This window comes from Botrytis sinoallii (genome assembly GCF_014898435.1).
Source record: "Botrytis sinoallii strain Bc 23 chromosome Unknown BSIN_023, whole genome shotgun sequence".
NCBI classification, from domain to species: domain Eukaryota; kingdom Fungi; phylum Ascomycota; class Leotiomycetes; order Helotiales; family Sclerotiniaceae; genus Botrytis; species Botrytis sinoallii.
Window position 1 is genome coordinate 151203 of NW_024066050.1, and position 22471 is coordinate 173673.

The 22471-nt window shown below is 33.8% G+C and overlaps 5 protein-coding genes across 5 annotated transcripts; 2 read left to right on the top strand and 3 right to left on the bottom strand.

Moving 5' to 3' along the window:
* Nucleotides 1–12563: 12563 nt before the first annotated feature.
* On the top strand, nucleotides 12564–13171 carry EAF02_009958 (uncharacterized protein; the record flags this gene model as incomplete). Its single annotated transcript, XM_038906006.1, has 2 exons — nucleotides 12564–12952; nucleotides 13015–13171. The coding sequence occupies 2 exons, from the start codon at nucleotides 12564–12566 to the stop codon at nucleotides 13169–13171; spliced, it is 546 nt and encodes a 181-aa protein (XP_038754118.1).
* Nucleotides 13172–14592: 1421 nt separating this feature from the next.
* On the top strand, nucleotides 14593–15937 carry EAF02_009959 (uncharacterized protein; the record flags this gene model as incomplete). The annotated part of the gene is made up of 3 exons (XM_038906007.1): nucleotides 14593–14930; nucleotides 14991–15277; nucleotides 15333–15937. 3 exons carry the CDS (start codon nucleotides 14593–14595, stop codon nucleotides 15935–15937), a joined length of 1230 nt encoding a protein of 409 aa, XP_038754119.1.
* A 425-nt stretch (nucleotides 15938–16362) lies between these two features.
* EAF02_009960 (uncharacterized protein) lies at nucleotides 16363–17461 on the bottom strand (the record flags this gene model as incomplete). The annotated part of the gene is made up of 2 exons (XM_038906008.1): nucleotides 16363–17031; nucleotides 17084–17461. 2 exons carry the CDS (start codon nucleotides 17459–17461, stop codon nucleotides 16363–16365), a joined length of 1047 nt encoding a protein of 348 aa, XP_038754120.1.
* Nucleotides 17462–18978: 1517 nt separating this feature from the next.
* EAF02_009961 (uncharacterized protein) lies at nucleotides 18979–19689 on the bottom strand (the record flags this gene model as incomplete). The annotated part of the gene is made up of 2 exons (XM_038906009.1): nucleotides 18979–19389; nucleotides 19675–19689. The coding sequence occupies 2 exons, from the start codon at nucleotides 19687–19689 to the stop codon at nucleotides 18979–18981; spliced, it is 426 nt and encodes a 141-aa protein (XP_038754121.1).
* A 1205-nt stretch (nucleotides 19690–20894) lies between these two features.
* EAF02_009962 (uncharacterized protein) lies at nucleotides 20895–22263 on the bottom strand (the record flags this gene model as incomplete). The annotated part of the gene is made up of 5 exons (XM_038906010.1): nucleotides 20895–21085; nucleotides 21179–21453; nucleotides 21508–21706; nucleotides 21754–21965; nucleotides 22016–22263. The coding sequence occupies 5 exons, from the start codon at nucleotides 22261–22263 to the stop codon at nucleotides 20895–20897; spliced, it is 1125 nt and encodes a 374-aa protein (XP_038754122.1).
* Nucleotides 22264–22471: the final 208 nt, after the last annotated feature.

Genomic DNA, 22471 nt, shown 5'->3' on the forward strand with positions numbered 1-22471 from the left:
TAAGGCTATAAGAGTCTAGAACGCTTGATAGCAGGGATTGCTTATCCTATTCTTTGCAGTTTTGTATTGAGATCTTTTAGAGTATTTGTGCCTTATCCTTTTTTCTTAATATACAGCTTTAATTAGTTTATAAGTAGGTATTATATATTTATTATCTAAAATTGAAATACAAATCTCAGTCTGACTTGCTCTAGTATAACAATTCCAATTAGAAAACCAGCTTTTATAAGAAATATAATTGTTGGAATTGTTTTATAAATGGGTAAAGCTCCCTATATTGCATTATAAATCGTTTTACTAATTAGATCAATATGTTTCTTAATCTCGATACCAATCGGAATATAGCCTGCATTTGGGCGTTATTTGTATAGTCCATCGAATCATATTTTGAAGCTGAAAAGGGCAACAGGGAGTATACAGGTAATGATTGCTTTTTGTAAGTAGGCTACAAATGATTTATAGGCTATATAAACTATTGATCGGATATGGGATATAATATGCATAGTTTTCGCGATATATGTTTTGATATGCTATAGGAATGTTAAGCACTAATCAAAAAGATACCAAGCTAGTATAAGATCAGTTATGCTCCATTAGTGAGCTTTAAAGAGATTGGCATAATAACTAGATCCCGATTTATCCTTATAGCCGGATTTGCAATTTTATATTTCCTCAATATATAAAATAGCTCAAACTTTTCCAAAACAAAAAAGATCTTATTCTGATCTCCCCATCGTAAAATATATTGAATAATTCGGTGGAGTATATATATATTTGTGGATAGGTCTTTAGATATATGATATATAGCTATATTATCAGTATATCTGAAGCGCTATGCTTTATCTTGATTAAAAAGCTCAATAAGATAAAGGGTATACAAAATAGGAGAAAGTAACGATCCCTAAGGGATATTATATGCGATTGGGAAATCCTGTATTATAATCCCCTCAAGTCTTATACACATATATCTCTCAGTCAAAAATGAATTAATAAATTGTAAGAGCACTATAGGCTAACCCTACTTCTTTATATATTATAAAAGCCATTTTTTAAAAAGTGCATTATAAGCGCCTTGTATATTTATTATTACTAGTATAATCGTTTTGCTAATTATTAAAGCAAGCTCGATATTATGAATAAAGATAGTTATAAGATTAATATTAGCTTTTTTCAATAGTGCTCCATAATACTAAAAGCTAATAACATTATATCTTATGGCTATCCATACAATTTGACTAGCGATATACCTTTCTAATCCTTTTTTAATATATAATATTAATATAATTGGTTTTTACAATCTCGGGGATATCCTGTCCTTTTTATTAATCTTAAGTAATATGATTATTTTAGTAAGTTTCCATTTGTTAGAGTAATAGTTAAGTCTAAAACAAACTATGAAAATCTTATATATTACACTTTTTGTATTAAACCAGTATACCTTAAGAAGACAAACAATTACCTAATCGATTCTGAATAACATGCTCCTGATTTCTATTATATATTTTTCCACTTTCTTTACAGTAATTGTTTTTTTCCATAATAAGGTTATCTGATAGTCCTGTTCCTATAGAGAGTCGTGCTATAGATCATCCGATACTTTAAAGTGATTGAATACTGTTATAAAAAGTACTTCAGCTTTTTCTCTGATATTAATAATCTTCTGGCCTTCGATTACTAAAGGAGAGGCCTTAAGATCTGTTTCTGGGATCAGTTTATGCTAGTTTATAACTTTATATAATTCCTGATCGTTCTGTATATTATCCAAGCGCTTAGTTTAATAGGCTTGTTTCAATGCTTGCACGATTCTCTGTAGGTCCTGCTGGGCATTTGTTATTTTATTAGTAATTCTAGTTCTCCTGATTTGTGTGTATATTCGATGTGCCTCCTTACATTTGTTAATTTATTATAGGGATAATTGGTAGGGTTTGCGGTCTTTCTGCTTTATAGTTATTATAAAGACACTTAGTATGCTTATAAGTCTAGCGATTAGTCTGTCAACATTATAGATAGATCGAAGATCCGGGTTCTGGAGGTTTGCTAAGTGGTTGGTCATTATACCTGTTAGACAGGGTAAATCTGAATCGTATATCCGGATATACACTTACTTATATTCAGAAATTCCTTTATTCAAAATGGTAGTGACTTGAGTGGCATGATTAGAATTGTTATATAGATTGTTATTAATTATTGTTATAATAATAATCAGATTGGAAAAGGTCAGGTTCAGAACATATCCCCTTGTATATGTAGGGGCACTAGAAGTTCCGATATACTCTATTCCCTATTCGGTAGTCTATTGTACAAGTATATCACCTTGGTTGGCAATTGCTATTTGGGTTTCTATAGATTATACTTAGTATTAAAATCATTTCCGATGATTGTACCAGTTTTTAGGGCAATTTCTAGTTCAAGTATATATTCTATTATCAGCGGATCAAGTGGGGCGTGATAGATATTGAGGATCGAGTACTTATTAATATTAATTCAAAGTAGATCCCTGTTTTCGGTTTGCTTTATTTATCTAATCTTCAAATTACCTCCTTTTTGTACATAGATAATTATTATAGTCTACGCTTAGGGCTATCAGCTATCTTTCAAGTGTTGATCGGCTAGTATTGGTTATATACAGCATAATTTTGGATTACCGAATTATTATACAATCGGGGTTCTTGGATACAGATAATATCTATATCAGCTTTTTCAGTAATCTATAGAAAGGTAATATAATTAGAGTATCCACGCCCTACATTCGTTTACGCGATTGTAAGCCCCCTTTCTCTGTTGAGTTCGTATTGGTTGTGCGATTTATACAGGGGTGATAGCGGCTTTATCGGCATTTGACTTACTTTTCTTACTTATTTCAAAATCGGGAGATAAAAAGGCTTTTTCAGTTATAGCTGTTATATTATAGTTTACCCCTTTGTTAGTATAGCGTGAAGGGTTATGGCCCGGGGTGTAAATTGAATTATTAAAGGGGTCCTTCTCTGATCGGACCTGTTTGGGTAATCGATTTACTAATTGCTATTTGTTCTTATAGGTAGTAATACAGGCTCTCGGTATAGGGGGTCTGGAGATGATTACTTGAGGCTATTTAACTAGTATTAGAGTAAATGCCTTTTCCTTACATATTTCTTAAGTCTTTCTTCAGCCAGCAATCCTGACTTCTTTCACTTATCAGTGAATAAGTCTAATCAATTTTCCATTAACTAATCATGGTATCGCTAAACAGTTGCTATACACGGATTGGAAGGATCCTAAGCATTTCGTACATTGAATATCGTTTTGGTATTGCTCATAAATCTTTTCATCAATATGTTTAACAATCAGTTTACTATATCTAGAGCAGCAAGCCAGGTAATAATATATATATGGGTTACAGTATAACTAGCACTCATGGGAGTACTATTATAATTAAGGGTATCGCGATCTATCAAGAGGCTTCGAGTATTTATTAACATTAAATAGCCAGAATAGTTTTACTATCTTTTTGAAACTAATAATCTAGTTAACCCTTTTTGTGAAAAGGTTCACTTTGTATTTAAAAACTCTATATTGTATTGATTCCTCTTCTACCTATGCCTTAATCTCTTTTTGAATGATTGTATCTGGGAGTGTTATAAACGTGCCCAGTATATTATAAGGAACCTAAAGTACAATATAATTATATCAAGTCTCTACGGCTTGAATATCATTTGTATCAAGCGTAATGATCAGTTATATATAATTTTCGTTCTATAAGAGATTCTTGTATTCCTTTAGCATTTTGTATCCCAGGGTCTACCCTATCCTGTTGCAATAGAGCGAGGGGATCAGTTCAAGCCTTAATCCAGGAACTGCTTTTATAATTTTCAATTGTAATTCGAAAAGGTTATTAGTAATTATTTGTTACTCACTTTCTATCTTTATAAAGATTATATAACTATTTCGCTTCTATTGTTCGTATTTCTGTATTATCTCTGTTGTTTTGGGTATACTTGCCTTAATGCTTTTTAATATTTGAGGCACCCCTTTAGTCTTGAGTGTATCAATATAGGATTTAGCAGTTCCCTTTAGGATTACTTTTATAATTGGTATAGAGGTTCTCTGTATAAGTCCGGCTTGTCTTATAGTCTTGATTATACTATCGATATATATAGACCTTAGTATATCAGTATAGCTTAGTTTTGTTTTGCTTAGGGTTTTAATGTATATATCAATTGTGTTTGCGATCTTTAGGATTACTTATTGCTTTTTGTTCTTCTTATAGAATTAATTGGTTATTGCTTTGTAGATAGATTATATGTCGTTATCTTTATTTACTTCAATTATCGATATAATCGTTATCATTATTGTTAGAGCAATTGGATTGTGACCCGATGCGTTTGGCAACGCAATAGATTATTTACGACCGCACATTGACGGTATCATGGTATTGTAAGATTCCTTCAATATGATTTGTTATAATATAGCTAGTATCCGTTGAGCAATTGTTAGCCTATCATATATATAATAAAAATACTCTGATATTGTGCGAAACTAATATTATGTGTTATATCTTCTACATTCTTGAATTTAAATAAAAACCCTTTCAAATCCATATTGAATATATATTTAGAAATAATATTCTTTTTTAATTCTAAAAGATTATAAGATTTAAATCAATATTCAAAATAAAGAGTTAAACCTTTTATTCTATATTATAATATCATATTCAAAACATTATATATCTTCACAGCTTTTCGAATACTCATTTTTTATCTTTTCGAATAGCTTTGATAATAAGGGGTATATAGGCTTTTTAATTATTCGAATTCATTATATTTATTTATTTATTTATTTATTTATTTATTTATTTATTTATTTATTTATTTATATTAATTAACATCTGTTTTGGACCTCCCTAAGGGTATTTAGATATGCTAAGATAAGGAACTATTTGAGCAGCGTGATTGTTGCGACCGAATTTAGTAATTTAACTTCAATGCCAGGGGCTATTCGCTTTTCTGTAGATGCGATCTGCTTCTATTTCTAGAAGGGAATATTTGATCCAGATTGTTATTGAGATAGAGCTTGGTTCCTGAATGGATAGGCTTATTGTAGATTTCGATCCTTATGGTAAAGGAGAAAAAGTGAGAATAGATTACTATTTGTTTAGTTGAGCAGTAGGGTTTTTGTATTATATATTAGATTTGCGGTTTTTAGAGTATAATATATTCGAGTAATCAGTTGAGTAATGAGTTTATAAGGAATAGATAGTAAGCTTTATTGAAAAGATTATTGTTTTTTAAGGGTTTTTTAATAATTAGAACAGATCTGAGTATAGAACTCTGAGTTGGTAATTAGCTAAATGAGCTTGCTAGATATATATAAGAGTTTCTTGATATATGTAATTGCCTGCTTATTAGATTGTATTTCTATAGAGACAAAAGATCAGTCTGAATACTTTAGATTGTTTATAGTGTATTTAAAGAAGTGATATAGTTCCTTAGTACTATTATATAAGCAGTTCAGCTTATTGTTTTAATAACCAAATCACTAATGATAAACGGCGTAGTCGCTGTGGCCTGTTTTTATAGCTATCAATCGATATAAGACTACTCTTGATAGAATTAATTCCTTTAGCTTCTTTATATTATATCTAGAAGATTACTCCTTATAGCCAACGGAGAGAAAGGAGTTCATCTCTTTCCACCAAATAGATTCTATATATAGGCACTTCTAACAAACAATTATTCAAATCCCACTAATTATTGATAGCTTATCGATTGTTTAGTCTATAAATCTAATTGTACTTGCATTTGCTAAATAATCTGCTTTCTTATTGTTTTCGATCTTTATATATTCAGATAACCATTTTATTCTAATATCGAATTGTTTTATTACTTTATAATACTTATAAAAAGCTTATTGTATTATAAGCAATACGTTTTTATATATATTCCAGATAATCGATATACTATTAATATATATTCAGATCCAGCTATTTAAGAGATCTTCAAGTATAATAATTAGATACTTCAATCCGTATTATACTCCTATCGCTTTTATATCGAATATATATAAATCGCTTTGAATCTATTTAAATTCGAAGACTATTTGAATGCCATTACAATATATTATATATTCATAGTCAATATAATATTTATAATCAATAATTTATTCTGATTTATTAAAGAAGATTATATAATCTTCAAATAAAAATTATCGCTATTATTCTTTAAAAGCTTAAACTATTTCTTTTTTGATTAATCCTTTTATTAGATTTATTCTATAGCTATTCGAAAAATGCAAGCAAAGTAGCTTCGAGCATTGTATTTCTGAGATAAGATAGCTAAGCTATTGGATTCTTATAAAAGGCTTTCTTACTATATCTACTCCTCATCCATATTTTTATATTATTAGCTTCAAACGATTTACTAGCAAGTATTGATTGTCGATTGTTTTTAATCAAAATGCGAATTACAGTTTGATATATTCTAGTATAATTATTCCCAATAGCAGGCCTGCTTTTTTAATAAAAGTTATAATCGGTATAGTTTTGTATATTGGGATCGCTCCTTTTATAACAATATTGATTACTCTATTGATATAACGGAGATAACCTTTTATACCTATATTTATACTTGGATCACTTTGGCCTAGACTAGGCTTATATTTACCAGTATACTATACTTCCGTGCCGAATAATACTATTAGGAGAATACAAATGATCACTGCTTTTCTTAAAGAGGAAGCTGGCGGTCTATATATAATGTAGGCGATTGATCTGATATACGAAGCTACTTTCATAGCTTTCGCTATATGTGTTTTGATGTATTATAAGAACAAGAGCCAGCAATTGAAAAAGATATCTAGTTATTTTAGAATAGACTAAGTATTTCTATTTGTTGTAATCAGTATTAAAGTAATTATCAAATCTAAATTTATTATTAATAATGGATTAATAATATCATATTATCTAGTAATATAAAATAATTCGAACTTCTCAAAAACAAATAGGATTCTATTCTCCTTACCCTATTTAATAATCTGCTATACTTATTATTACAGAATCCTAGTATTTATAGAGAAATGCTTGGAAGAGTGGTAGATTGTAATATTATCTGTATAGCCAAAATGGAATTTCGTATTTCAATTAAAGAGTTCAGCAAGATAGAGTATATAGAATATAAATAATAGTGGGGACCCCTAAGGAATATTGTATATTATTAGATATTCCTTAATTATAATATCTTTGAGTTTCACTCTGACTTTTCTATTTATAAGGAATGAGTCTATTAGTTTGAGTAATGAAGTTGATTATCTTTATTTGATTATTTAGCTTAAGAATCAATACTTCAAGAAAATATTAAAAGCTTTTTATACATTTATAGTAACAATCGAAACTATATTATCAATTGCTAATATAAGCTTTATATTATGAGTAAAGGTAGCTATTAGATTTATTCCTAATCTTCTAAAAAGCGCTCTATAATGTTATAAACTGATTATTTTATATTTCAAAACTATCCAAAATATTTGACTGACTATATATTATTCGAAACCCTTTTTGATATAGGAGATTAGGGTTATTGATCATTACAATTATAATGACATTTTGTCTTTCTTATCTACCTTAGGAATTATTATTATTTTTATTAGTTTCCATTCTTTTGAATAATAATTTAAAACTAGGTATAATGCAAATATCTCCTGGATTAGTAATTTGATACTCAGCCAGTATATTTTAAGAAAATATATAGTAACTCGATCTACTTCTAGTATAATATATAAGGCTTTTATAATATGCTTTTCTATTTCTTTAGCCAAAATCGTTCTTTTCTAGAGAAGGGTTCTCTTATATATTTGATTATATAGTGAATCATTTGAAAGATTATTGTCCACCTTAAATCGATTCAGAATCACTATAAATAAAATATCTGCTTTTTCTTTTGTATTGTAGATCTTCTATTTATTGATTATTAGAAAGAAGGATTTCATATTACTTTCGAGGATCAACTTATACTATCCCATAATTTGATAAAATTCTTTATTATCCTTAACCCTATCTAGATATATAGCCTAATAGAATCTCTTAGCTTGTTGTATTACTTTTTATAAAAAATGTATAATATAAATCTTTCTTTCTAAGTTCGTTTCTTTTCATATTTCTATATATACTTAATAAACTTTTCTACACTCATTCATTCATCATAACAAGACTTTCCCTACCTTTTAATCAATCTTGCCAACCACTCGGATTAACTTATCTAGTGTTTTCACAAGCTTATTAATATAGATCTCGATCTCGATTATAATCTGGATATCTATATTATTGAAATAGGCTAGCTAATTGGTTATTAGTTCATTCAATCTTGGCAGATCCGTTTCCTTTATTCGATAATAATATTAATTCTATTCTATTATTCCACGGTTCACTAAATTAATAATCTGAATAATATAATCAGATTTATAGTGAAGTTCTTTCAGTATCTCTATATAAGCGAATAGTATATTGAAGAAGGTTAGATCTAGTATATGCCCTTTTGTATAGATAAATATATTTGGGGTATCTATAAACTTTATACCCTATTTGTTTGTTTATATTACAAGCTATATCTTTTGATTAACTATAATCATTTTAGTTCCCACAGTTTGTACTTTATATTAAAATCCCTTTTTATGATTATATACTTATTTGAAATCAAGTATATAATATAATTAATAATATTCAAAGTGCACGGAGCTCTATAGATATTCAGGATCGAGTATTCATTAATTCGTATCTAGAATAAATCTTTGTTTTCAAGTTGACCTATTTGCTCTATTTTCAAATATACACCTTTTTGTATATATATTATAATCCGAGAGCCTTATTCATTCTCCTTTAAGTTTCCCTAGAGGTTCCAGTTATCAATTGGCTGATATCGATTATATATATTGTGATTTTGTATAATTGAATTCCAGTATAATCTTAGCTCCTGTAAACAGATTATATTCAGCTGAGCTTCAGTTGCTAGCTATAATAATATAATATAATTCGCATATCCCCAGCCTACATTCACTCAAGCAATAGTGAAATCTTTATTTCTCTAAATATACTTATCGATTATATTACTCATAAAAAGAATCTAGATATAATATCTATCATTATAGAAATCTCTATATCATTTATTTTCAGATTTATTAAAATAAAGGCTTTTTCTGTTAAGACTTTTATATTAAGATTCTATTGGCTTTGACTACAAGCTAGGTATATATATAATATAATTGATATAATCAGCAGACTTGTATTAAACTTATACAAATATTTACTGAAATATTCATTCTCATATATTATAATCCTTACTCCCAGAGTGACCAGGGTTTCTGCGATTATTACTCTAAAAGGTAAAGGTGATTTAGGGGTATAATCTATTTTATCTATATTTACTTTGTATAGCATTTTATAATCTTTTTTGCTAACAGCTCTGACTACAGCCAGTTCCTTTACAATCAGAACAATTTATTGTTTAATATAAACCTTAAAAACAATTGGGTAATTGGAATAGCCAGTATGGAAGAGCTTATAATAATTAGTATATTGAATTGTTCTAGTGTATTACTAATATACAAATATATCCTTATACTCAATGTTTAGTTTATTGTATATTAAGTATTTTAAGGCTCTATTATAGATAAAAGGGTTATAGTATTCTAAGTAATCAATATTATAAAATTGAATTTCCCAGGGTTTATCTAGAAAAACCAAGTAAAAGCTGTTATTGAATAGTCGAAATCGCGATACTGTAGTATTGAAGCCAATGATCTAGGTAATTCTTTTAATAATCGGGTTGACCCTACTATATACCAATTTATAGTTGATTGACTACTTGCTGATTTTAAACTATAATCTCCTTCTTAATAAGCTTAATGGATATAGAAGCAAAAGTATCTTTGATATAATAAAAATTATGTAATACTTATAGGACTGTATACATAAACCATTTTTCTAATTTATATATACTTGTTATATAAAGGGTTTTAAATATCTGCTTGATATTTTCTGTTTTCATAATTTCCTCCTGATTAGTATCAAAGCTATACTTTAATATCCAGCCTATATTGTTCCTTTAAAGAAAGAGGATTTCTGTTAGTATAATCCCAGCAACTATCTCTTTTATTTTAAATCTTAATAGAAATAAGCTAATCTCTAAAAACAGAGCTTCCCCACTAGTTATTATAAGGATTGTTTTCTCAATCCAATCATTCTCTCTTTTGAGTCTACATACTCCTAAGCAATTAGTATTCATATTTCTATTAGGAGTAAAGCACATTATATTAATAGAGCTTGTAATAGGGCTTGCTATCTTAAGCCTTATTTGAGTTTTCAGTGTATTAGTGTAGGTTTTCTATATATTGCTTTTTAACTATAGTTGCTTTATTGCAGGCTTTTTTCCTTGATTAAGAATAGTCTCTATTACTTTTAACAAAACAAAGATAATTGTATTCTTAAATTTCGCGGTGAGTTTGTATTATTAGTCTTAAAATCCTTATACAAATTTATCTGCTAGTACCGCGAATGCTTCGATTATTTCTTGTTTTTTTTTCCTTTATTTTATCAATCCTTTTAAATTATTCTTTGATTACATTAAAGGCAGAGCCTATAGGCAATCTTATAATTAATAGAAACTATATACCAGCCCTTAAGGTATTGATAACTACTTAAAGGAAAAGCATTCCCTAGGTTGAGAAACTGCTTGGTATGCCAGGAGCGTATATTGCTATTGGCGTAATGGGAGCCTCCTGTGGTTACAAGGTTTGATAGAATTAAGCCTGCCGGGGCAGGGGAAATAAATAAGGAGTATATATGAATCGTCCCTTGGAAAGTTGATATTATAATCGTCGAATTCATTATAGGTTGTTGAGAAAACGTGTATTGAAAAAAAAGAAAGTGAATTGAGGTGAAAGTGATCCATTCACTGATATAACCCACTCACTGATAAACCACGTTATTCCTTTTAACAGATAAGAGTATTAGTTAAAAGTTTAAAGGAGAGATTTATTTATCTCATTTTTGATTTATTTTTTAATTAAAAGCTTTATTATTATATTATACGATTTAGAATATATCGAATAAATAGTAAATTAATTTTATTCTAATACAAATAAAGTATTTTATATAAAAATAATCGTTTTAAACTGAAATTTAGAATTAACTTTCAAATTCAAATTTAAGAAATTTATTAAAACTTTATTAATTGAAATAATCCTTATTGGACACAAGGATTTAGATCAATTCGATTAATATTATAAAAACGATTTTCACAATACAATATTGATTATTCAAGATTTTATTGTAATTAACGAAGTATTCACTCCGTCAACTACGGATTCTGTCACCACAGGGTTGTGAAGTTGATTGGGAGACTTTGTGTGCTTTTTTTGCGGAGATGGAATATCATATGTAGCTATGATTTACTTAATGATGGAAAGTGATTTATTCTCAGGTAACTGGAACTGCCAAAGAGATCACTCAAGACCCGACTATCATGCCCGGAGGCGCAAAATTTCTGAAACAACTCGGATTTCAAGTTGTGGCTGATTCGGAAGGTATTGATGCGATTAATGGAGAAACGTATTTTCTTTATCGCGGAGATTGTTCTTCTATTACGGAGAGAATAATGGATCGGCCTCGTTCTGCGATATTTACTGCTGGCCGTTCTTTGGAATATCGGATCGTGGAGGAGAAGGATGGAGGAATTATAGGGAAAAATTGAGAGAGAGAATTGAGATAAGGAGGCTTTTTGCTTGGGAGATGATACCGGAAGTAGGGAGGGTGAGGGTATGATGGGGAGTAGATTGCATTGGAGAAGAGATGAAGGGGGAGGAATTTATAGAGGAAGTTTGTGGATGTGGGTGTTAAGGTGGTGATGGGTTGGCTTGGGGAGAGAGATGATGAGGAGTATGTTGTTGGAGAGCTTGGGAAATGAGAAGTGGAGGGTAGGATGGATATATGTTGATTAATTAGTGCTTGAGGCTAGCTACTATTATACACTAGCAGCAAAATCTTATTGATGCGAGGGTCTAGGGGAGAGAGAGCCTCGCTAGCAAGATTGCTAGCAGTATGAAACTTACAACATATCATGAGCACGCGTCAAGAATTAGAAATATATTTCCCATTGATATAGTGACATCATAAATCATGTTTGTAGTTTGCCTAGGACTTGAAATAGTGCCAATATATTATAGGTAACTAAATACCAGGCGGCATAACAGACGACTAAAGCCTAGATAAGTCCGCAGATGAGGCCGATGACTTGTGTGAAACGTGGGTAAATTGAAGATAATATTCGTTTTTTGTCAATCGACAGAACTTTCAGATGCTGTAATAAGTCTTTCGTGAAGATGTTTCAGCTCTAGTGAATGTGGATTACATATACATATTTATTTGAAAGTTATAAGGTAAGTGAATCTCAAAAATATGCTGATGAATTCATGCGATACGGTATGACTACTTTTCGGTGAAGTTATCAAGACAAAGATCTCGCTAAGAAGTTACATAGAGGATTATATATTCTGAACTTTCAGTTCCATGATCACAACAACACAGTCAAGATTTCATCATGACTTCTCCAATGGATATCACAGAATCCAATAACGTGGATTCAAAAGCTGGTGCGCCTAAACCGATCATTACTTCTACTACAAACAGTAAAAACTCTCATGATTCAGAGACAGAAGAAGGCACAAATACAACGATTGCAACGGTGACTTCTCCAAAAGACAACAGAAAAACTACCAATATGGAAATTTCGACAATCACCGCATCACCCACCGCATCACCAATAGATACACCATTCGTCCCTCCCAAAGGTCCATGTGATGTTGGAGATATAGTTTCCTACAACAAGAAGTGGATGACTCTAAAAAGTGATGGACAATGGCATGAAACTGAGGGACCGGATGATTTTGAAATAAACTTTTGCGGATTTAAGGATGCGGATTTCTTTAGGTAAGTAAATTTTTATTATCAAAGTTATGGGAAAACCCACAAAGCTAATGGCGTGAATCTAGATATGAAGATCATTGCCATGGATACAGAAAACAACTCGAAGTTTTTAAATCCTACACCGGTTATCACCGACTAGAGGAAAATTTAGATATTGAGTTTGAGAAATACAAAATCCAGCATGGAAATGAAAAAATACTCAGAAAACTTCAGAGACGATGAAAGAAGAAAAAGGTTATTCAACATGAAGATGAGGTCACACTTAAGAGATTATTTGAGGAGTATTTGGAGGCGACGAAGATAGGAACATCTATCCAGCACGAAGACGTGAGAATGCTTCGAGATTTTCTGGATTCGATGAAGAAAGGAAAAGTGAAGCCGAGCAATGTAGCCTGTCTTGGTTTGGGATCTTTTGAACGATGCGGAGAGAATAAAGCATCGTTTGGACAATTGGCGGCTCTCATGAAGATTATGGAACTTTTAGGTATGAATGATTCTTGATGAACTCCTTATTTAAAGCATATTGATAGCTGATATGAATACAATCTACAGAGATTCCACCCACTGCCAGAAAAGTTATGCAAGATCCTGATTTTTCACCTGGAGATAAGAGATTTCTTACACGCTGCGGATTTGAAGTTGTGGATGACCCTCAAGGATTTGAAGCTGTAAACGAGGAAACCCTAGTCTTCCAAGTTGGTGGATATAATTGCATGAATCAGCGAATTATGGATCGTCCTTGGCCTGCAGCATTCATTCCGATGGGAGAAGGATTAATCTTGGAAAACAGAAGCAAGATTGTACAGGGAATTCACAATTGGTATCGTGGTGAAGGAAGACCTCCGATGGATGATTGGTGGGATGGAAAAAAGAAGTTTGTGGCGATTCAAAAACTTATGATTACAAGGAGATTCCTGCGATTAGTAGTATTGGCACTGGTATGAGGGATACTAAATTTTTCTGGAGAAAAGAAGTAGTGGGAGGAAAATTTCAATGGTTTGTAGATGCTTGGAGATTGGTGGGATCACTTTTTTCTCAAAGAGATCCTGTTCGATATTTCAAGGATTCTTAGACAAGATAATTCATAGACGCATATTGACGCTTCTTGAATAGAATGTTAGGGGCGTATGGGACTAGGATTAAGGTTAGGAAGGAGGGCTCCTTTGCATAGTTCAGCTCTTCTCTCTTCATAGTTAATTAACAACACCGATGAATTATTTGATTTCTATGTTTCTACAGTGTCTTTATTACGGAGCAAACTGTGACATAAAAAGATTCACTCACAAATTAAAATTAAAGACTGTAGATGATCTTCTTATTCTTGGAGATAGTATCTAAAGTGAGCTCAGATCATCGAGAGAATCAGTACATTAGCTGTTCAAATTCCTTAGAGCACCGTATCGTACTATACTATCAAGTGAAGAATTTAGATGCTCACCACAATTTACCAGATAAGTGAATGGATAGCAGAGATATACCAAAATATCATGCCATTCACCGTAGTTCAATCTTCCGTTTCAAACTCTTCATACGGCATGACCCCACTTCTAAGCGAAATTACCGACATATGTACGTCTGGTTCTTTGACTCGGAAATTATTTCTGAAACTAAATAATCACAACAACAAAATCAAAGTCATCAATATGGCTTCTTTCCCAGATAATAGAAGATTCGGCGTAACGGATATACGTGTGGTAACAGATACACACAATGACATTTTCAAGACTCTCGATATGCATTCTCCATCTACAAGTGGAGAATCCAAAGATATGGAGATAAATGCAGTCGGAGATTCACCAATTACTCCATTGACAGATACATCATTTTCTCCACCTACAGGTCATTGGGATATTGGAGATACTATTCGATATGGAGATAAGAAATGGATGATGTTGGGAGAGGATAATGAATGGCATGAACATGAAGGTCCAGACGAATACTCATCAGAGTATCCTGGATCTGAGAAAGTAGAGTTCTTTAGGTACGTACACTTTTTATCATTATAGTCCTGGGAAATGTATCTGATTAGAAACATGTCTAGAGAGCAAGAGGATTGGTCTGGATACGGAGAGAAAATGGTAGTTAGCACAAACTGGTATGCATATCATCGTTGGGAAGAGTCGGCACTAGATGCGACATTTGAGAAATACAAGCTTGACAGTAAAGATGAAGCAAAACTCAGGAAACTTATTAAAAGCATGATGAAGGGAAAAGTAAAGCCAACAAATGTGGCTTGTTTTGCATTAGGATCTCTTCATAGCTCTGTTAATGAACCCAAAAGATCTCTCCAGCAATTTGCGGTGCTTCTTAAATTCATGGAGATCTTAGGTACGTCGGTCAGAATACTAGCAGATAGGAATCGAGATGCTAATACTCTGCGTAGACATTTCACCAAACGCTAGGAACTTAATGCAAGATCCAGAGTTCTGCCCTCGAGATGCAAGATTCTTTGCAAAGTATGGCTTTGAAACTGTACTGGATCCCGAAGGATTTGATTCTATTAATGAAGAGACATTAGTGGTTCATATCGGCGGCTACGACTTTATAGATCGACGAGCTGTGGAAAGTCATTGGCCTGCGGCTCATATCAACATGGGGTTCCCATTTTTTACCCGAGGGCACATTTTGCAAAATAAGAGCAAATTTGAGAAAAAAATCTGGAAATGGTTGTTTGGTACAAGACGAGATTCATTCAAGAGTCTCTTTAGGAAAGAAGATATTAAAGCCTGGTGGGAGTACAGAATGGAACGTGCTTTGATGACTAGATCCTATAGCTGGAAAGATATCCCTGAAGTTGGTATATGTGATGGTATGGCGATGACACAGTTCTTTTGGAGAAGAGCAGTGGTTGGAGAAAGATGCGATTTTGTTGAAGCTGCGGGAGTAATAGCAAACGCCAGCTTGCACTTGTTCACAGACGTGGTACCTATGGCCAAACTCCTTCATGATCGGTCAAAGAGGTCAAATCGGGATGACGATGATGATTGAGTATAATATAGGATAATATCAATCATTGCAAAATCGCAATGTATTCGGTATGAAAATACCCAATAAAGATAGCAAATAAGATGCGTTGATTTACAAAATACAAGATGCAGCATATCATAGCATTGTTATTTTTGACCACTAGGCCATGTTCCCAGAGATTGACCAAGTGAATCCTATCAGTGCATCGATTTTCATATTGAAAGAGTACCTCTAAACCTGATGAGTATTATGCCTGAATATATAGTAAAGTTTTCAGATGATAGCAATTTTGCAACCAAGTTCAAAACACCAAGTAGGTAGATCTATGGATATTGTTGTTGTTTTGGTCCAAAATCATGAAGCCAAAGTCTGTAGTCACAACCTAGAGGATATGACAACTGAGAAATTGTCCAGTGATAAGGTTACGTCTCGCCTTGTAGTGACAATTACTCGTTAACATACTTATCATAAACAGAAGAATAAAACCTCTTTCCAGCATCGCTATGACTCCGAACCTTTGTTCTCAATTGAGATTCTCCCCAAGTATAATACTTTCCCCTCAAAAATGGCGAGTCTATATTCTTACCACTTTCCGATTCCTTCGTCCCCTGCCCCTCTAATTGTGGCCATAAATCTTCAAAATTCTTTTTCGTAGCATCACCCCGTACACCTTGAAAAAAGGGAATACTATATCTATCATACTCGCTCGATAATACTCTATGTATTGTAGCCGGACATAAACCATTACTAGCTACTTCGAAAGCTTGTCCAATATTAACAACAAATGTTCCGGGGATATTCGGTACATCGATCCATGTTCCTGATCGATTCATAGCTTGAAGACCACGGATATGAAGAGGAGAAGCTTGGAGAAGAAAGGTCCACCATCCTGATGAATCTTTATGAGGTCCCACACCTTGATTATTGTTGGGTGAGGTGATGGGGCTGTAATGAACGACTTTTAAGCGGTGTTGAGGGGAAAGAAAGGAGTGAAGTGATGATGGAGAAATGTTTAATGCTTCCGCGACGAGTGTAAGAAACCTTTCAGAAAGTTCAAACAATGCTTGAATGTAATCTTCAACAATGATACGGATTGATGGAAGAGATGACGGCCACTATCCTAATGTTAGAATTATGTCTCGGCATCTGCACACACGTGATATCCACCTGATTTGGCCCCAGCAGTTTTTTATAAACTGGATCTCCTTCAACCCATGACGCTTCCAATTCCGTCGCAAACTCAAATTGTTCTCTTTGATCTGATACTTGAGCAGTAGTTTCTGCTCCCAAACCACTATATCCTAGAAAATGTGGTGACTTTTCCAAGGCTATCGAATTCTTTTCATCGTCAGGAAGTGCAAATAAACTTGGTAGGACATTCACAAGTTCATCTACAGTATCCTTAGGAACGCCATGATTCTTCACATAAAGAAATCCTACGTTTAAGAGAACATGTTTGAGCTCTTTCAGAAGTTGTGGTTTTGTGGATGAATCATCTGCTAAACTAAGATCCAAGATAGGGATTTCCGAGAAATTGGTTGACATGATTTAGTCGGGATAAGATATATTGAGATTTGAAAGCATAATCATAATATGAAATTAAGGACACTCGGAATTATAGATTATGTTGAAATAGGTCGGTCGCAGTGGAGAATGAATTGATTGAAATATAAGTGTAGTTTATTATATTACAGTTTGACTTAAAGAGAGAGCAAGAATATGGCTGTGCTTATGACCCAATATCACGTGACATACATGATGACTTATTACAGTTATAAGTTCAAGGCTAGCTTGAACTAGGCGATTGTTATTATATCCCTTAAGTATCTCTTTCCTCTTAGCTTTCTTATTCTAGTTATTTGACCTCTATGATATACTCTAGTATGTGATCGTGACAAAAACGAGTTATTAGATCGAGTATAAAACTCGCCGTTCAAATCGAAACGTGACTTTAAGTTATCTCAATAGCATTAATATTTGATATTCAATCAATAACTATAGAAATCATATTGTTATTATTTTAAATAATTCTATTATTTTATTATAGAATTCTATACTCATCAAAAGCATTTTACCACTATAAAAGACCTCGTGAAATTGCATGTAACAAGGAAATTGAGATCGTGAATTGGGAGCGGGGTCAACGTTTGAAGTTGAGCGGGTGGTATTCAAAGACAGAGCAAGGGATATAATAGTGTGTGAGGACATTATGTGTAGAGAATTATTTCGATACCTTCATGTTCATCCCATTTTCCCTTCACGTCGAAGAGATCAGGTAAAAACTTTGGATACTGGGAAGTAAATCGTCGTTTGACTTGAGGCTTCATGGGCGATGAATTCCCCAACGTTCATAAGAATTGAACCAACGCAATATTCATCCGTATAGTTATGCGAAGTAAGAGTAGGTGATCCAATAGGTAAATAAATTCGTTCATTTATTCCAGTCCGTATAGCAAGTACCACTTCTCTAAAAATCCACTGACCGGTCCCCATCTACATCTACCAAGGAACCACATCTCCCTTCCAAGAAACAAAGCATCCAGAAGTAGTTTCCCTACTCGCTATATCGATCTACACCATCAAATTATCAGCCATCATTCCAAAAGCCCCTCGTGTCTCATCCATCCTCCATTTAAAGGAAAAAAATCACGTACCTGTCTAATCACCCCACTCACACTCTTCTCCAAACTCATCGGCGGTTCCTTCACCCCTAGACTATCCGCAAAGGCTTGTCCATTGTCCGTTTTAACCCATCTACATCCCGATTAAAAGATTCTACAATTAGCCAATATCCTATCCTCATCCCCAGAAACCTTTTCATCCACCCCTTGCGTCCCAAGTCCCAAACCTCAAAAAGAATAAAAACAAAAACATACCCCGGATGCACCGCCACACACACAACCCCCCTCTCCTCCTCAAAATGCAGCTTCCTCACAAAATAATTCCCCGCCGCCTTACTAATCCCATACGCAATCGACGGCGTCTCATCTTCCATCCCCCCAATCGAGCCCAGATAGCTAGAAATATAAACAACCTTCTTCTGTATCCTCTTCTCTCCCCCTTCAATCAGAAGCAGAAGAACCAAGCAACAGCGGTCTCAAAACCTGATAAATCCGAATCGGCCACACCGTGTTAATCTGAAAATGCGCCTGCAGTTCCTGCACACTCGTCTCTTTCACACTCTCGAAACTTGTCGCTGCGCCGGCGTTTAAGATCAAGGTATCGATTTTCTCCACTCCTTTGTTTTTTAATCTCTCCACTAAATCATCAACAGTATTCTCTCTGTTTTCCTCTTTCTCATCGTCGATATCCGAAGCAAGCGTAACGATAATAAGTCTCGAGCCTTGCGCTTTAGAAAGCCCTTCCAGCTCAGAGGAATCGGTAGAAGTCGCGCGTTTGGTAGCGATAACAATTGTATTTTCGCGCTGGAGAAGTGTACGGATTAATTGGAGTCCGATTCCTATTTTTATTTGCTGGTTAGTATTTCCATTCCCGTCTTCACTATCATATCCATCTCCATATACATATTCCCATCCCCATCCCCATCCAAACTCAAACCATCCACCAAAGTCCCAGCACCCAAATCCATCACCACCCCCCAGAAAAAAAAGAAAATGTGGAAACCCCTAAGCGAACCCCGCACCTCAAAAAAGGGGCCCCCTTTCTTTTCCCCTCCTTTCCCTCCCAAAAAACACACAAATACAAATACAAATACAAATACAAATACACACCTTTATTTCCCCCGTAATAAAATAAACCATGGGATCCTGCATTTCGAAGTTCAAATTCAAATATGCAATACACAGAATTGCGCAATAGTATAATATCGTGAATTGGAAAATAAAATTCGGGATTTGATGATTCTGTTTCGTTCGATTTTGTTGGGGGATGAATGAATTGAAAAAAAAGGCGAGGAGTGCGAATGAGCGATTTATATGTAAACAATGCGAAAAATTCTCGAGTAAGCGCTATTTTAAATGAGGAGATGATTGGATGAAGGATTGTTTAGAGGAGTGGAAGAGTGGATGTGGGTTTTCTTTTGCGGAAGGACGATAGAATTGTGTGATGGATGGATTTGTTCGTACTGTGGAGAAGTTTACTGGTAATTGTTTGAATAAATCTAGTGGTGCGATGTGAATATGTTGTTTATAAATAAGTCGATAGAAGATGTATCCTCTCAACAAAGACATACCGATTTTTCCTGCCCCATCATTTTCTTTCCTCGTAATAAAGGAGTATATTCATAAGAAGTACCAACACCAAAAAGAAAAGTATCAAAACTCCTAGAACAAGTCGTTCATTACTCCACGAGAAGGGAAGCGTGCGAGCTTCCTTGCACCGAGAAAACCCACCATGCCGGTATAACACCGCTCAAGTCCCTTCCCATTATTTCGATCCAATCTCAAGTGCTTTATGCAAACCATCATCATCCCCAACAGGAATACCATTCAAAACATTCCTCCCATCATCCGAATCCACTTCAGATTGACCATAACAACCAGCTTGAGGTCCTTTGTACTTCCCACCTTTAACTAACCACCAAATCCCTGCTGCAATCGATAAAGCTCCCGCAATAAGACATGAATAATTCATACTCGCTGCATCGAAAGGTATTGCGTAAGGAAAACAATAGATAACCACAAACACAATTATATAGAGACAACTAATAATATTGACAGTATAACCCACAATGTCATTCATTTGAAACCAGCCAGGAATCATTCTATTATTGTAAGGACCTGATTCTTGAGGAGAATGATTGAAGCGACCTGTTAAAATGAATGGAAGAATTGAGACTAAATAAGAAAGAGTAAGAAGAACGACGAAAGAACCGACGAAAGCATTAAATGCTGTTGATGAACCGACATATATAACGCCTAGAATAGTACTGCAAATACCACAAGCGATGGTGGCGTTGAGAGGACTTTTGTGGTGTGGATGAATTACGTGTAGCCAATTTGAGAAAGGAACTGCTTCATCACGAGCAAGAGTCCAAAGACATCTTCCCGCAGTTATATATGTTCCGATGAGGGTACAGAAGATCGGAAAGAATATAAACGAAAAGGAGACCGGTTGTTCCCGCAATGGTGCCAGTGGCTTGTAGATATATTTGAGTAAGTGGAAAAAATGGTGCAGCCAATACAGCATCGAGATCGGTAGTTGCGTAGACTAGAGAATACTTAGTATTTTCCGAAGGAAGAACCAATGAAGAGCAGACGAAGAGAATAGGAGGATCATGAGAGACACAAGGAAAAAACTCACAAATAGTTATCGTATATAAAAATGCTGTAATAAAACCAATGCTCATTTGAGCACCAATCGCAAGTGGTATATTCTTCCTAGGATTTGGAATTTCTTCCGCCAAATGAGAAACACAATCAGGTGTACCAACAGCATAAGCTCCGTTTAACATTCCTGCAAGGAAAACAAATCCATTACTGGAATAACCGGTATCATTGGCCCAGTCTGCCCAAACAAAAGAATGGGTAGCATGACCAGTACCGGATGGCATAACAGCACAAACTATGATTGTGATACTGATAGTATAGAATTAGTCAATCGTCACAAGAACTTGAGTGATAAAAACTTACAAAACACCACCCAAGATAAAAGCAAGTCCAATATTATTAATCATTGGAAGAGCACGATTAGCGAATAAGACTATACAACAAGCAATCCAAGTTATGATAATGTAACCGATGAAAATGTGCCATCTAGCTACTACATAATCAGGATGATAGAGACCATATATTGCAACTACAACATTCGAAGCAATAGATGACATCGTAGCTATTGAACGTTAGATGTGTCTTGAAAACCGATGAGATTAGATTTACCTGCACCACAAATCCAAGCAAACGTGTTCCACCAACCAGCAAACCAACCACAAATTTTACCATATTTCGGACCAGGAGTAATTGATGCCCAATGATAAACTCCAGCACTACTTGGCATTGATGAAGCCAATTCAGCTAACGAAGCTGCAACGAGCCAATAAAATATTGATACAGCAATGAATTCATATAAAACACCCGGTGGACCTCCATTACTATTAACATGTTAGTCTTCGTTTCCATTCTTATAAAAATAATAACTTACTAAATAGCTGTAGCAATACTACCACCTAAAGCAGCCCATGTATTTCCAGTAACAAGACCAACTGAACATATAGAAAGTAAAGAAAAGTTCCGTTCAACTTCTTGAACATGACCTGTTTCATTGACTTCCGCTAATTGGGAATGATTCTCTCCATCGGATATAGCCACTTTTTCTGATTTGTAGGTTGATGACTTTGGCGAAAGACCCCGAAGAGACGGATCTCTTTTATCAATCATAGTTTTTTCCATCTTGATAAACCTTGGTGAATGGTATATGGGATTCAAACGAAAAATTGATCGTAGAATATCATTGATGATGGACTTATAGTGAGCTTGTGATGAACTTATGGTACACTCGAGGTGAGCTTGAGGCAGATGCAATGATTATTCAGAAGTCTAGATATGAGAGATTAACACGTATCAAGCAGGTCTTGAGTGATATCAATGAGGAGAAAGA